This window comes from Mus musculus, chromosome 5 (genome assembly GCF_000001635.26).
Source record: "Mus musculus strain C57BL/6J chromosome 5, GRCm38.p6 C57BL/6J".
Taxonomy (NCBI): domain Eukaryota; kingdom Metazoa; phylum Chordata; class Mammalia; order Rodentia; family Muridae; genus Mus; species Mus musculus.
This window is the reverse complement of record NC_000071.6, coordinates 15570596-15583600: the sequence shown is the minus strand read 5'-3', so window position 1 is coordinate 15583600 and position 13005 is coordinate 15570596. Positions and strand designations below refer to the sequence as shown.

The following is a 13005-nucleotide window of genomic DNA, read 5'->3' as shown; positions in this document are numbered from 1 at the left end:
TGTGTCCTAAGAGGCTCTGCTCTGCCAGTGCAAATGCAAATACAGAGGTGGATGCTCTCAGTCAGCCATTAGATTAAACACAATGCCCCAGTGGAGGAGCTAGAAAAACGACCCAAGGAGCTGACATTGTTTGCAGCCCCATAGAAGGAACAGCAATATGAACTAGCCAGTACCCCCAGAGCTCCCAGAAACTACACCACCAACTAGAGTACAGTGGAACTCATGGCTCCAGCTGCATATGTAGTAGATGATGGCTTTGTTGTTCATCAATGGGAGGAGAGGCCTTGACCCTGTGTAGGGGAATGCCCAGGCTAGGAAGCCAGAGTGGAATGGTTGGTGAGCAGGCGGACAGGGGAGGAGATAGGGCGTTTTCAGAGAGGAAACCAGGAAAGGGGATAACACTTGAAATGTAAATAAAAACATATCTGACTTAAAAAGAAACAATAGAAACATTTCATGCTATCAAGAGGGTTCTTTTTCCAAATCAAGCTTCTAGGAAGCCATTCTCAATTCTAAATTTTACAAAAGTGCCCAATCTACATTGTCATCCTATATGAGAGGTGGAGATCTGCTCTAAAATTGAAAATAAAAGATACTGAGGCAATATCCTGAACACAGAACTAGCAGTGGTAATATCAGAGCCCTGCATACATGCCTGGCAGCCTAGGACAATGAGTATGTGCAGGTCAGGCACTGTACCTAGACATCTCCTGAGATTTCTCCACTCAACTGGACTTGATCCTGTCCATCTAATGCAGGGCATGCACTGAAAGGACAAAAGCCAACTGCATGAGGTGTGGGGATGCCTCACAGGTTAGATATCTGCTACTCTCTAGAAGACCCACATGGTGCCTAACAATCATCTCCAGGAATGGTTGTGATTCCTTCTGTCCTCTGAGGGAAATGTCTCTCGGGAGGAGCCACATACAGTATTACATTCAGTAGGAAAAACACCCATTCACATAAATGTTAAACATAAGTCTAATCAGCAACAGCAAAAACACAGCAAGTTTATGGCCAAGGACAACAGCATCTATCAAAAGCTATTTCCCAGTAGGACTTGGAAGGTCATTATATCTGCTGTGTGGTTGTCACTGATGCTGTATTGCAAGCAAAACTGAGGCATATGGCTCTGGCCTTCCTCATTTATTTTATATTCCTTTGTGAATATTTTTATTTCCTCGGCAGCTTTAGAGTAATGACGGTATATTACTCAGTATCTGGTCCACAGGATCATGAATGGATGTGTGTTACAGAGTACTATATGTTAGAAGTAAGAGAATTCATGACACCATGGATGCAGTATGGCAGTGATTACATCATCAAGTGTGTGTCCATGGAGTAAGTGACATTATCCACACACAAAAGATCATCATTGCCTTGTATACCCCCTAGGTGGCTATGGCTTTACTATGTAGCCCTGGCTGCCTGGAATTTACAGAGATCCATCCCTGGCTGTGAATTCTAGGTCTGCAGCAGGGGACAGAACACCTGAATAAGGAAGATGGTCCCAAGAGTCACTAATTTTTATTCATAAGAAATAGAATTTTTAAAAAATAGGTTTTAAAAATTCAATTAATATAGAGATAAAGGCAAAAACAAACAATGAAATACAAGAACAAATAACTTCTAAATAACATAACAATAACTCAAAGAACAAAAATAAAAACTTAAACCAAAACTCTAAAGGAAAATTATTGTTCAGCTGCTTTCGCTTTCTGCACTTTTAGCAGCACAGCCCTCCAGCCTGCTGCTCCTCTTGGACACTAGGTATCAGTGCAGCTGCCTCAGTTCTCTGCCAAGAGACGTTGTCTGAAGAGAAAAGGGAACAACGCCCTGAATCAGCCATGGCTTCCTAGTAAAGGCCTATTCACCCTAAGAAAATGAATTATATGGAAGAAGATTCATCCGAGGAAGATTGTGGGTCCTGGAGATGGTGCTCAGCAGGGGCCTCCTGGCCTGGCAACTCATTCTGCAGGATGCTGTCTTCTTCAGCTGTGGCCAATCCCAGCTCTCTTGCAGTTTCTGAGACCTGGGAGAGTAAGGCAGTTACTAAGACACAGGAGTGGAGGAGACAGGCATGGCAGCTGTGAGGCTACTGCCTCCTACCACCTCAACTGTACTTGACAGTCAACATTAATATTTTAACTGAAGTTATTGATGTTAAATCTAAAGACAGGGCAAAATATTCAACAACAGTCAGAAAAACATGGACTGACAAAGATCAACTCAGGCTTCTATCAGTTCCAACCAAAAACATGGCAAAGGAAGAGAGCTCAGTGGATTACAGGAAGAAAGGAGAAGGGCACAGGACACCAGATCAATGATAATGAGAAGCACTCATTTGACATTTGTACTTGGCTCTAATCCCTCCAAGGTGCAGACACATGGGATGTCATAAGACCTCTGCCTGTCTCCTGTCTAAGGACCCAGATCTCACTCAAACATCTGCATAGCATTCCACCTATCATGAGGACATGCAAGAATGTGACATGTTATTCACCTGTCACCCTGTAGTGGGCTGCAGATTAAAGCAGAGTTGAAAGGTACATTTGCCAGTGGTAACAGTGTCTCAAAAGAAGCTAATTCAGTGTCTCACAAGAGGCTAACTTCCAAGAATACTTGTGTGAAGACAGAGCAGTGAACAGCTATTTTCCATGAGGAAGGTGGCTGCTTGGGAGTGTAGATTAGAAAGGTGGTGGGGGGAAGCAAAGATAGATCTAATGTGCCAATGGTATCAGACAGTCATAGCCTGACCGAATTGTTTGTCTCTACCTGATATTCTGGAGTCTCAAGATTGCTGTTCTCCTCCTGTTCGTCTTTACCACTCAGGTTCAATTCCACCAAACATTGGTGAATGATGGCCCAATCAGCCTGTACTTCCTTGCTCTCCTGCTGCAATGTCATCAACTTCTTCTTTATAAGATTCTCCTCCATCAGGAGCCGGCTGTGCAGGTTACTGTAAGGACACTCTGCATGGTAAGATCCTGCAGCCTCCTCCTCCCATTTCTACTTATAGGTCCCATTAACCTGACCAGTACCCTGGTTCCCATGAAGACCTAATACAATCCACCTCAATACATCCATGACAGCTGTACAAACAGCAACCAGCCATTTCAGGGAAGAAGAAATTTTGGCTGCAGTCCAAACACCAAAAAGGGTCCATGTTTCTCCAAAAGAAAGAGGGATCTCCATCTACCCATGACAGCCCATGCATTGGGGCAACACCAATTACTAGGGTGCAAGTACAATCAGGGTAGGTTGGTGGAACAAAAGGGAGGGCGTTCTATCCTTGTGTTACAATACACTCAGGTCTGTAAAACCTGCCTGAGCCCCAGAGGCCCAATACTGCATAATAACCCTCTTATGGTCTGAATCACTTTCCTATCTGGAGGCTCCTGAGGATGCCTGGACAACACTGGGAGGGGTGTCTTAGAGACTTAGGAAAACTGAGTCCAAAAGATCCAAGGCACACTGATGGCTAAAAAGCAGAAAGGATAGAACCAGACCTGCAGACTCTCCAGACCAGAAACAAAGGAAGGTAGAAATGGCCATTTCACAAGTGTTGGCCTCCCTGACAAGAACTTACCGATAGAAATGTGTCTCCTTCTTGAGCTCCTGCTTGTTCTCTTGGGCCTCCATGTTCTCCATCTCTAAGTTGTGTAGAAATGTCATGATCTCCTTCTCCTTTAACTTCAATTTTTCATAAAGGGGATTTTGCCTGTGGTAGGGCCTTGCCCCAGGAAGATAGGACTCCATGAACTTAGGCTTTTAGTAACACATGAACTCAGGCTGGGTCCTGGACTACTGCAACCATGGAAACCACACTCTGCATTCTTAATGCTGAGATTTTCTTAACCTTGGAAAACTGGCTATCCAGGCCCCAGAACACCAGAAGCTAGGCATCCAGATGGAGGGTGCCCTGGCTCCCTGTGTTACTCAGTAGGGCTGAAGGGCAGTCTAAACAGTTATGTTCTCAGGAAGCTAGGCTACAGGTCATTGCCCACCAGACACCCGTGATGTTAATTCTCCTGTTTTCATAAAAGGGACTCTGAATCCTGGATAACTAATAGTGTAGAGACAGATATTACACATGATTCTGGAGATGAGGCCAGACATCCCCACAGATTTATAATCTTCTCAAGGGATACAAATGTATGAACAGTTGTGACCACATAGTCAAAATGCAATGCTATTTAAAGTGGGGACAACCAGACCTAGGACACACATCACCTGAAAACTGTTAGGCAGGTAAATCCTTAGGAGAAAAACACAGACTGCTAGATTCCAAATTGTGGAGAGAAATAAAAACATACAAAACATATTCACAGATCTGGACATGTGCATGCACACAGGCTCATAGACTTAGACCTATACACAAGATGGAGAAACAAAGAGTGAGAGAATGAGATAGAGACACAGAAACATAAAGAACACAATGAGAGGTAGAAGAAATGTATACAACATTCCTGTCTCAGAGTATAAGGCACACAGACAAAGAGGAACAGGCATGAAACTCAGCCATTCTAATCAAGCAGTTGAGAAGAACCATGTGGGACCAGGCCCCTCCAGCTGCTACCTGGAGGTTCCAGCACTCAGTCACCTGCCAGACAAGTAAAATCACAACTACAAACTCCCATCACCTAGAAACCTCCTGTCAAAGGCTTTCCAAATGAACTCTAGGAACTCATCACTGCCTCTATCCCTGAGTTCTTCACTCAGACTCCAAGTTCCTCTTTTCAAGTGGAGGGAGCAGAAGAGTCTATTTCCCTTCTCCCTCCTGACAAAAGTACAGGTGCTGCCTCTCCTCTAAGAAGTATTTAGGGGCATGAAGTGGGGCCCAGGTATGTTCTCGTGGTATAGCTTCCTAGAACCCACCCCTTTAAAAGCATAAGATGAGGGAGGCATTGCAGACCCCAGAGTGACACCACAGGTTTTGGAGCAATGTATACCTCTTGTTCATGGATCCCTCGGTCACATAGATCAGGCGATCTCTCAGCTCATTTGTCTCCTCGGTAGTGAGCTGGATCTCTTTGATCAGCTTTTTCTCTTCCTTCTCAAACTGCTTCTTGCTTATGACAGGTACAGGGGATGATGTCTGTCTGAGAGCCACTGTAGGTAGATGAATACAAGATTATTTGATGTGAGAATGCAAAGAGTGTAGACTGACCACAGAGAAGGAAAAATGCCTGTAACCTAGTGACACCACCAAGAGATTGGTCCCAGCATGAAATTTCTTCTCAGTGGATATCAATTCTAACATCACTCTAGAGATATCAGGAGATGTAAGCAGACATATGTTTCCTCTGTCTCCCTAAACATAGATATGATAACCAGAGAGATGTCTTCTCCAGGATGATTATCAACAGCACAAAGTACAACTTGGCTTCAGAACCTTGAGTTGAGACTTTACAAGTCAGATGATAGATTCACCATTCAAAAGTATTTGAGATTTTGGAGATGCTCAGATATCCTACCTGTTACTCTAAGCCAAGGAATTGGCTTAAAAAGTCATGCAGGGGGAGAACATGGTCAACACAATGATCAATTCCCCCCCAGTCCCGAAACACCAAACACCCCAGAAGTAGCAATAGAATCCCCCTCTGTCTGGGTGTATCAACTGATAGTTCTTTGTTTACAGCATAGAAATGCCTGCCAAACACAATTGGTGATAAAGAAAGGTAAGGTAGGAACTGTCACAAACAGGAGGTCAGAGTAGTTCTGAGAACATGAGGTCATGGTCTGGAGCACCATTCTCTCCCTGTCACTAATGTCAGATAACTACAGGAGCTAAAAGGAGCCATGGACTGAAGTGCAGGATTTCCCTCCCCCAAACTGGCATTGCTTAGACCTGCTGTCACTCCTGATGGTCTCATTCTGTCCCCATGTAACACCCACAATACCCAGTGCAAGTAAAGACTTGAAGTTCATAGCATAACAGCTTTGACCTTGCCAACGCCTGCCTTAGGGGATAGAAAAGTACTGTTCTGAAATCCTTGATGTTCAAGAATTGTGATAACCATGGAAATATTTTCGCTACCCAGAGTCTCCAGTTCCACATTACTGGAAAGGCCACCTCAGGCCACCCCTACCAGGAAGCTCAACATCAACTTCCCAGGACTTACTCCACATTCGCCAAGTCACCCTCCTTCGTCCTTCATTACTCTCAGGTGGAAGGTCAGCATCCTTCCTCCCCTCTCTGGTCTCTCTCCCATCCACATTGGCTCTCTGAAAAAGTCTGCAGAGTCGGGCAAACAAGGCCATCACTGCAATGTCCAGCCTCTGACTGAGAAATCTCAGTGAGTTTGTTGTCACTACAACACTGGTGACATCACAGAGGTTGCTAAGAACTCTCCAGGAGACAATAGAATGTCCAGGAAGGGACTGCTGATGTCATGGACTACATACAGCCTTTGGTTCCCTGATAATGTTCTCCCTGTACTGACAGGAAGCTGAGCTGCCCTTTTCTAGTGCATAGCCATTGAGCACATCCTCCTTCCAAAGCCAGGGTTTGCTCTAGGCTTGATTGGCAACACCTAAGTAATTCCTATGTATCTAACTCTGTGTTTCCTTTCCAAACCCCTCTCAGAAATGTCTCATCCTACCTTAAATTTTCCTCAATCAGCAATATGAACCATGAAAAACCTACTGAGAAATCATACCAGTACGAATATGCAGCCAAAATCTACTCCTGTCTCATCATGTACAGGTGCATGAAATCTCATCCAGGCTGAGCCTGCAGGGCCAGTTGCAGTGTGGGTGTGTGTTAGGGGCCACACTCATGAAGCCTTGTGCTTAGTATTTAAATTTGCCTCAAGATCCCTTAGGAGGGAGACATGCAGTCATCATGAAGTCATCATGCTTCTGACAACAATCTAGAGATCTGTTGGCAGAGGAAACTGAAATATTGGAGCCACCAATGAGAGGCCCTCAGATTGTGCGGGGGGGTGGGGGGGGACTTTCCTCACTGCAGCAAACTCACCACGCAGTATTGCTTACAGCCCTCTCTGAGAGATACCATGAGATTCTGTATGAAGTAAATAATATATTCAACAGAGGTGCAGATGTGCAGACAGAAGATATAGGGAAATACAATAGATATAGGTTAGTTTACAGAGCAAGGGCCTAGCATCTTGTATTTGGGTTCTTGATTGGCCCCACAAACCACACAAAAAACAATCTCAGTCAAATATGAACGATTCATTAAATGCAGACCCTAAATTGATTGATCAGAAACATAGCTCAAGTTTTGGGGGTTGAAATAGGGCCCCCAAAATCGATCTTTGTTAAGGTATAAAGACAAAAAAAAAAAAAAAAACCTAAGAACCAAACACCAAAAAAAAAAAAAAAAATGAAAAAGCACAATTAGTTCTTTTAAAGTTAAGGAACTATCCAGTGGTCAGTTCTGATCAAGCCATTTTAGATATAACAGTGCATATTGACCCTTAATTTGAGGGGTCCCATGGAAGGGTTTATGGACCATTGTAAGATTAACAAACATTGAACAGAACAGAACAGGATGTGGACATCATGACTTTCCTCTGAGTCAAGTTGATTTTCTGTGTTGATGATTGGGTGTCATATGACAGCAACTATCTGAGATAGGGGGCAGACATAGAACACGATGGCTTTTGCTATACTAAGCAGTACATGCCTCAGCATTAGATTATCCGGGTCTCTCATAATGACTAGTTCTGTCTTCACAGTACTTGGAGGCCCCACTTGTAAGCCCAAATATTGGAAACTGGAAGGAGAATTGTCTGAGATCAAGGTTAACCTGGCCCACATTGGGTATTTGAGATCCTGTTTCAGAAAACAACTCTGAAACACATGCTACGTCCAAGGCCTCACTTACCAATCCTTGTCTATTATAAAGAACTTACCATTCTCTCCCTTCCAGTCTTTCTTCTGGGAAGATGGAGAAGTGAAAATGATCTTTCCATTCTATGGACCATGTTCTCTTTTTCCCTCAGCCCACATTACGAACAAATGAAAGTGAGTATCATCACCTGAACAACTGAGTAATATCCACTGCTGCTAGCGTGGTACTGTGCTGATGATAATCTTAGCTTCCTTTAGTGTTGCTGCCCCAGCAGGAAGTATTAAGTGCTGAGGCCAGAGCTCAGAGAACCTTTCAAGGGGCTAGAGAGAAGCCATCAGAGACTCTACACTTCCTTGTCCTGAGATGAAATCCAGGAACACAATGTGAACTTGGTGGCTAATTAACCATACATCATACTTCTACCTCCACCTTTCTATGTTCAGTACAGGAAAGTGTTCATGCACCTCCATGTCAGATTTATTTATATATATGTCCCAGGGCGCAGACTTTTTTCGAGAGTTGGGTGTAGTCAACAGTTGGTTCCCTCAGTAAGATGTGAAGTCTATCAATAACAAGTGACCACACTGTATTTGTTTAAACACTAGTTGAAAATTGAGCATAACTGAGGAGTGGGACACTAGCACTGTATCCTGGCTTTTTTGTGCCTAGATGTGGCTCAAAGGGAAGATGTGAGGACACCTTGGGTTCCTCTGAATGGACAGAGTGATATGAAATGGGCACTGACCAGGCTGAGAAACACTGCTGAGGCCCATATTCCAGGTAACAAACACATTCTCTGCCCTCCTTCCAAAGAACTCCTGTTGAGGCCATGGACCTTGTCTACACATGGGAACATCATGCAGACATCTTTCCTAATGATACAAAGTTCTCTCTGGTAAGGCTTGCCCCTTACCATATCTGTAGCAAATTTGTTACAAGGCAGCTGTCTATATCATGCTGTTTCTGTAATATGCTTCCCAGTTGTGATGGTTTGTATACTCTTGCACCAGGGAGTGGCACCATTTGGAGGTGTGGCCTTGTTGGAATAGGTGTGACCAGGTTGAAATAGGTGTGTCACTGTGGGTGTGAGCTTAATTCTCTCACCCTAGGTGCCTGGAAGTAGGTCTTCCACTAGCAGTCTTTGGGTGAAGAGGTAGAACTCTCAGCTCCTCCTGCGCCATGAATGCTGGAGTTCTGCAGAATAAAACAATATTTGTGTTTACATATTATTTGAGTCCAGGAGAATCATCGCCCCTTAAAAATGCTCTAAAAATTAGAAGATATGGGATTAATTATAGAACAAATTTTAGAGAAATAATGGATGATGACAGTTTTCTAAAGCAAATGCCCTAACAAGAGAATAAGATAACAGAGAGGTAAAGTGTTTTCTACAGTCTAGTGAAGCTGAGGACTGTGATTAAGATGTTGTGATGGCACTGACTCAGACATTAGTGATACATCTAATAGGACAATAGCTGTTCCTCCCAAGGACAGCTGCCATCATCAGAGGATCCAAAACTTCTTTAAATGAAGTCCTGTTACTCTGAATATGCCACACTAGGCCTGCTCCCAAGAACATCTGCTTTTCTAATACAGAAAGACAGGGCTCCTCTGTAAACTTACACAGAGCTTTCATATTTAACTTTGGTTATTTTTACTTTTCCACAATTTATTGGGCATATCTCTATAAGTAAGCACTACAAGGCAGAGGTGATGTCAGCTCTCCTGCCTTTTAGGCATTTTAGGCATTTTTCACTCATAACCTCCACAAGGGTGTTCTTGTTTATGGAGACTTTTTTAAAGTTTCCATTCCAGAATAGTTAACAATTGCACTGATTTTCCAGGCAGGTGCTCTTCATGCCTCACACTTTCCAGAGTGACTTGAAAACTAGACTATGAATGATCTGGCCCTTAGACACATTTGCTACCAACTTAATTCCTTAGCTTTCTTCCACTCTATTATGAGTGGTAGCTCATAATAGAGAAGTAGATAGCATGATGTGCAAACAATTTGTAGGGATGTTGCTTCTAGAAATTAAAGTAACAGGAAGTGCACAGGGAGAGTCCAAAGATGGACCATTGAGAAAATGAGTGCAGAGCTGAAAAAGGAGCCTCAGACCACAGAAGTATTACTCAGCTGAAGGCAAGTGCAGGGACATTGGTCCATTCTAGGAGCTGTTCTTCATTGTTCTTTTTAGCCCTTTGCTGGCAGCAGCTGTGGCGTTAGAGGTTTCCTTAACCACAGCAGTATCTGCTCCATGAGAGGCTTTCATGCAGAGACACAGATGGCTCACATGAACAGCTGGTGCTGTTCTGGTGTTCAAACTGTGTGCAAAAACTAGTATGAAATACATAATGTGTGTACTAAAGGATGCATTGGAACTAAAACTTAAGACTGTAGGACACATGTGGTGGTCAGGTCCTTAATTAGGGAGAAGTGTTTGCTCTAGTCCACTCTGTGACCCTCCCTGCCCCTCAGGACCATAAGCTGATATCTGTCCAGGAGGGCAATGGACAGGAGTGAGATGGCAGTGGGTTCAGAACTCCTTTGAGTATGTACAGTAATAACCATACACTGGAACAGCTACAGAGACAGATCAACTTTCCTTGGGGTGATTCAGAGGTAATATAGTTTGGGGGACAGAGATGGGGAGGGGATATGTGTATCCAGGATGAGCGAAGATCACTGACTAAATGCTAAAGGTGCTAGCTGAACAGGTTATCGAGAAAAAGGAAGTTGAACCTGTAATCTAGCTAAGGCTACTTGAAACTCTGCAAGTAGAGATATGTAGAGGTTAAGGTCAGAAAAAGAGATGCCCTGTTGAGAAAGGGAGTCTTCCATTTTGCACCCAACCTAGAAGGCTATGTGGATAATGGTAGACTTTGACCTTAATTAGCAGGGTTACACCACGCATTCTGGAAAATACTGAGCACTGCTTTTCTTATTGTTGTTTTTCCTAAGTATAATTTTAGTTTACTCCAAGAATCTATTTCTTTTATTAAATGAAATATTGTATGTGTAAAATTGATCCTTTAACTTTTTATACCAAGGAAGCACTAAAAAAATTGGTAGAATGAATTAAACAAATTATTAGCCCAAAGCCTGGTTAACTTGAGAATAAATAAACAGAGATCCTTTTAACTAAATTATTGAGGTTAGCTTGTTATTCTTTTAATGTGTAAAAATAAATAGCTTAGCCTTCTGTAAATATGTTTTGGGTTCCCGATTTTAATATCTTTCTTTAATGATGGTGCGGATTTCTTTCAGCTGGGCTAGCAATGCCTCCACTGTAGAAACTTCAAAGGAACCCTCAGAGCTGCTGCCTCTGCAGTAGTTCAGGATTTTCAGGAAGTGGGATATAAAAGTGTGTCTACTCCCAGGGAAGAATAAAGCCTAGACCCAGATACATTCAGAAATGTAATTGAGCTAGACGTTGCTTTTTTCACACCAGGGCTTAACTGAAACGTGGCTGGCCTTATTTTGCTTGCTATTGATCTATTTTGTATATTCTGTCCAGTTCTTCTTTCCTGATTGTATGGTGTTCATCTTGTCACCACTGTCATTAACAACTGTCAGATGTCACCTTGACAAGTACATGTGCCTTCAGTATGTTAGACATTACCTAATTCAATTCAGTATAGCGTTAGCAATTGCCTGGTCACAAGATAATCAGGACTAAGACCCAAATTAGTTTTAAAAAAATTAAAGCTGAAATCATATCCAATATCATAGCACATTTTCAAATATTACAGCCAAAACTTGGGATCTTAGGTTAGAAGATAAAAGGAGCAGGGGGGGAACTTACAGAAAAATTTCTACCTTTTATCTGCTGTGAACTTTAAGCTGATTTGAATGTAGAAAGCAGGGATGCTTATTCAGAGAATATTTACTGACCCTGTTCTGAATCAAGGGGGGTAGAGCAATCCTAAGGACACAGGTCACTAGATCCTTGGGTTCTCAGCAGCCTCAGTAGGACATGGATTCTCTTTAATTCAGGTACATTTTTACATGTAATACAGAGCTGTAAAGTCACATACATAAGAAACCAACGTCATTACCATTGAGTAGTATGCAAGACACTTATATCTAGAGCCCAATGTTTCGAACTCTTACCAAGCTGTAGGTGTCTACTCATGGTGGTTTCTCTGTGTCTCTGATAACCTGGCAATAGAAAAAGATTATGTTTGAGAATTTTTTTCTATTAGATCCAGACTGAAAAAAGAATATCATATGTATACAGGAACATGTATTTGCAATAATTTGAATAAAATGTAGTTTTTTGCCGCAGGCCCTCTGGTCCCCTGTGCCTGCGTAGGAAAGAGTCTCTAGAGTAGATGGGCAGAGATTAGGATGAAAAATGACAATCAGTCAAACACACAAGAAAGGTGTTGGATCTGAATGTAATTTTCCAGTCGAGCATCAGACTTTTATAATACAGAATAAATTGCAGAACAAGGCACATTGAATTTTTCCAGGTGCAAAAGGAGTGACTTCAAAAGGAACCAGATAAATGTATAACACTAGAGATTAGCACAGATGCAAGGGGAGTGACTACAAAGGGAATTTGTAGGGACCAGATAAATGTTTACATTAGAGATTAGCACTTTCTGCCAGGCAAGAGTTTTACACTTAGAGTTAATAGCCCCAGGGTAGTTAACTCTTGACACACCTCAAGAATAATGTAGTGTCACTGACCCCAAAATTCTCTAGGCCTCGTTAATTCTTATCTATATCTGGAGACTGTCTATTTTCAGTATAGTATACTAATTTGCTCTTGGCATGAAATGTAGTCTGTAATAAGAATTTCTATCTCAGTGAGAATTTTAGTCTCTAACTGTAAACAGCTGAGTAAAATGGCAAGTGCTTAATAGTTTACTGAATGGGTTAAGCTCCTTGCTGCTATCTGGAATCTAAGAACACTGGGAAAAGGCTTTAGCTATGTTAGAATACAATATTAAAAGGCATTTACTATAAGGTGATGCTTAATAGAGTGCACGTGAATCTATACACTAGATTAATGTGGTGGAAATTTGAATATAATGGGTTAGGGAAAGAGATGCCATAACTCTGGGAGGAAAATTTCCCTGGACTCTTATCCTCGTGAAACAGCTTCCAGGCTTTTCGCCTGACAAACCAATCCAAACTGGAGAGTTGGCTTTCGCCAGAATATTCAGGAGGAGAG

At 42.5% G+C, this 13005-nt stretch overlaps 1 protein-coding gene and 1 long non-coding RNA gene across 2 annotated transcripts in view; one reads left to right on the top strand and one right to left on the bottom strand.

Moving 5' to 3' along the window:
* Positions 1-8269, top strand: part of Gm30613 — a 29788-nt gene extending 21519 nt beyond the window's left edge. The window contains exons 4-5 of the long non-coding RNA XR_003955869.1: positions 2833-2979; positions 7901-8269. This is a non-coding gene — a long non-coding RNA (predicted gene, 30613). The remainder of the gene's footprint in view (positions 1-2832; positions 2980-7900) is intronic.
* Positions 1509-6308, bottom strand: Gm21083 (predicted gene, 21083). Its single transcript, NM_001310450.2, has 5 exons — positions 6126-6308; positions 4953-5112; positions 3590-3733; positions 2776-2959; positions 1509-2032 (listed from the first exon to the last, which is right to left on the bottom strand). Exons 1-5 carry the CDS (start codon positions 6262-6264, stop codon positions 1889-1891), a joined length of 771 nt encoding a protein of 256 aa, NP_001297379.1. The 5' UTR covers positions 6265-6308; the 3' UTR covers positions 1509-1888.
* Positions 8270-13005: the final 4736 nt, after the last annotated feature.

What these genes read in the sequence shown, in the direction of transcription:
- Gm21083 (NM_001310450.2), bottom strand. Translation starts at nt 6,264, where the DNA reads ATGGCCTTGTTTGCCCGACTCTGCAGACTTTTTCAGAGAGCCAATGTG. An exon ending in AAGGAGACACATTTCTATCG is followed by an intron (nt 2,960 to 3,589) that starts GTAAGTTCTTGT and finishes GTGTCCTTACAG; the next exon opens with TAACCTGCACAGCCGGCTCC. An exon ending in TTGAGACTCCAGAATATCAG is followed by an intron (nt 2,033 to 2,775) that starts GTAGAGACAAAC and finishes TTACTCTCCCAG; the next exon opens with GTCTCAGAAACTGCAAGAGA.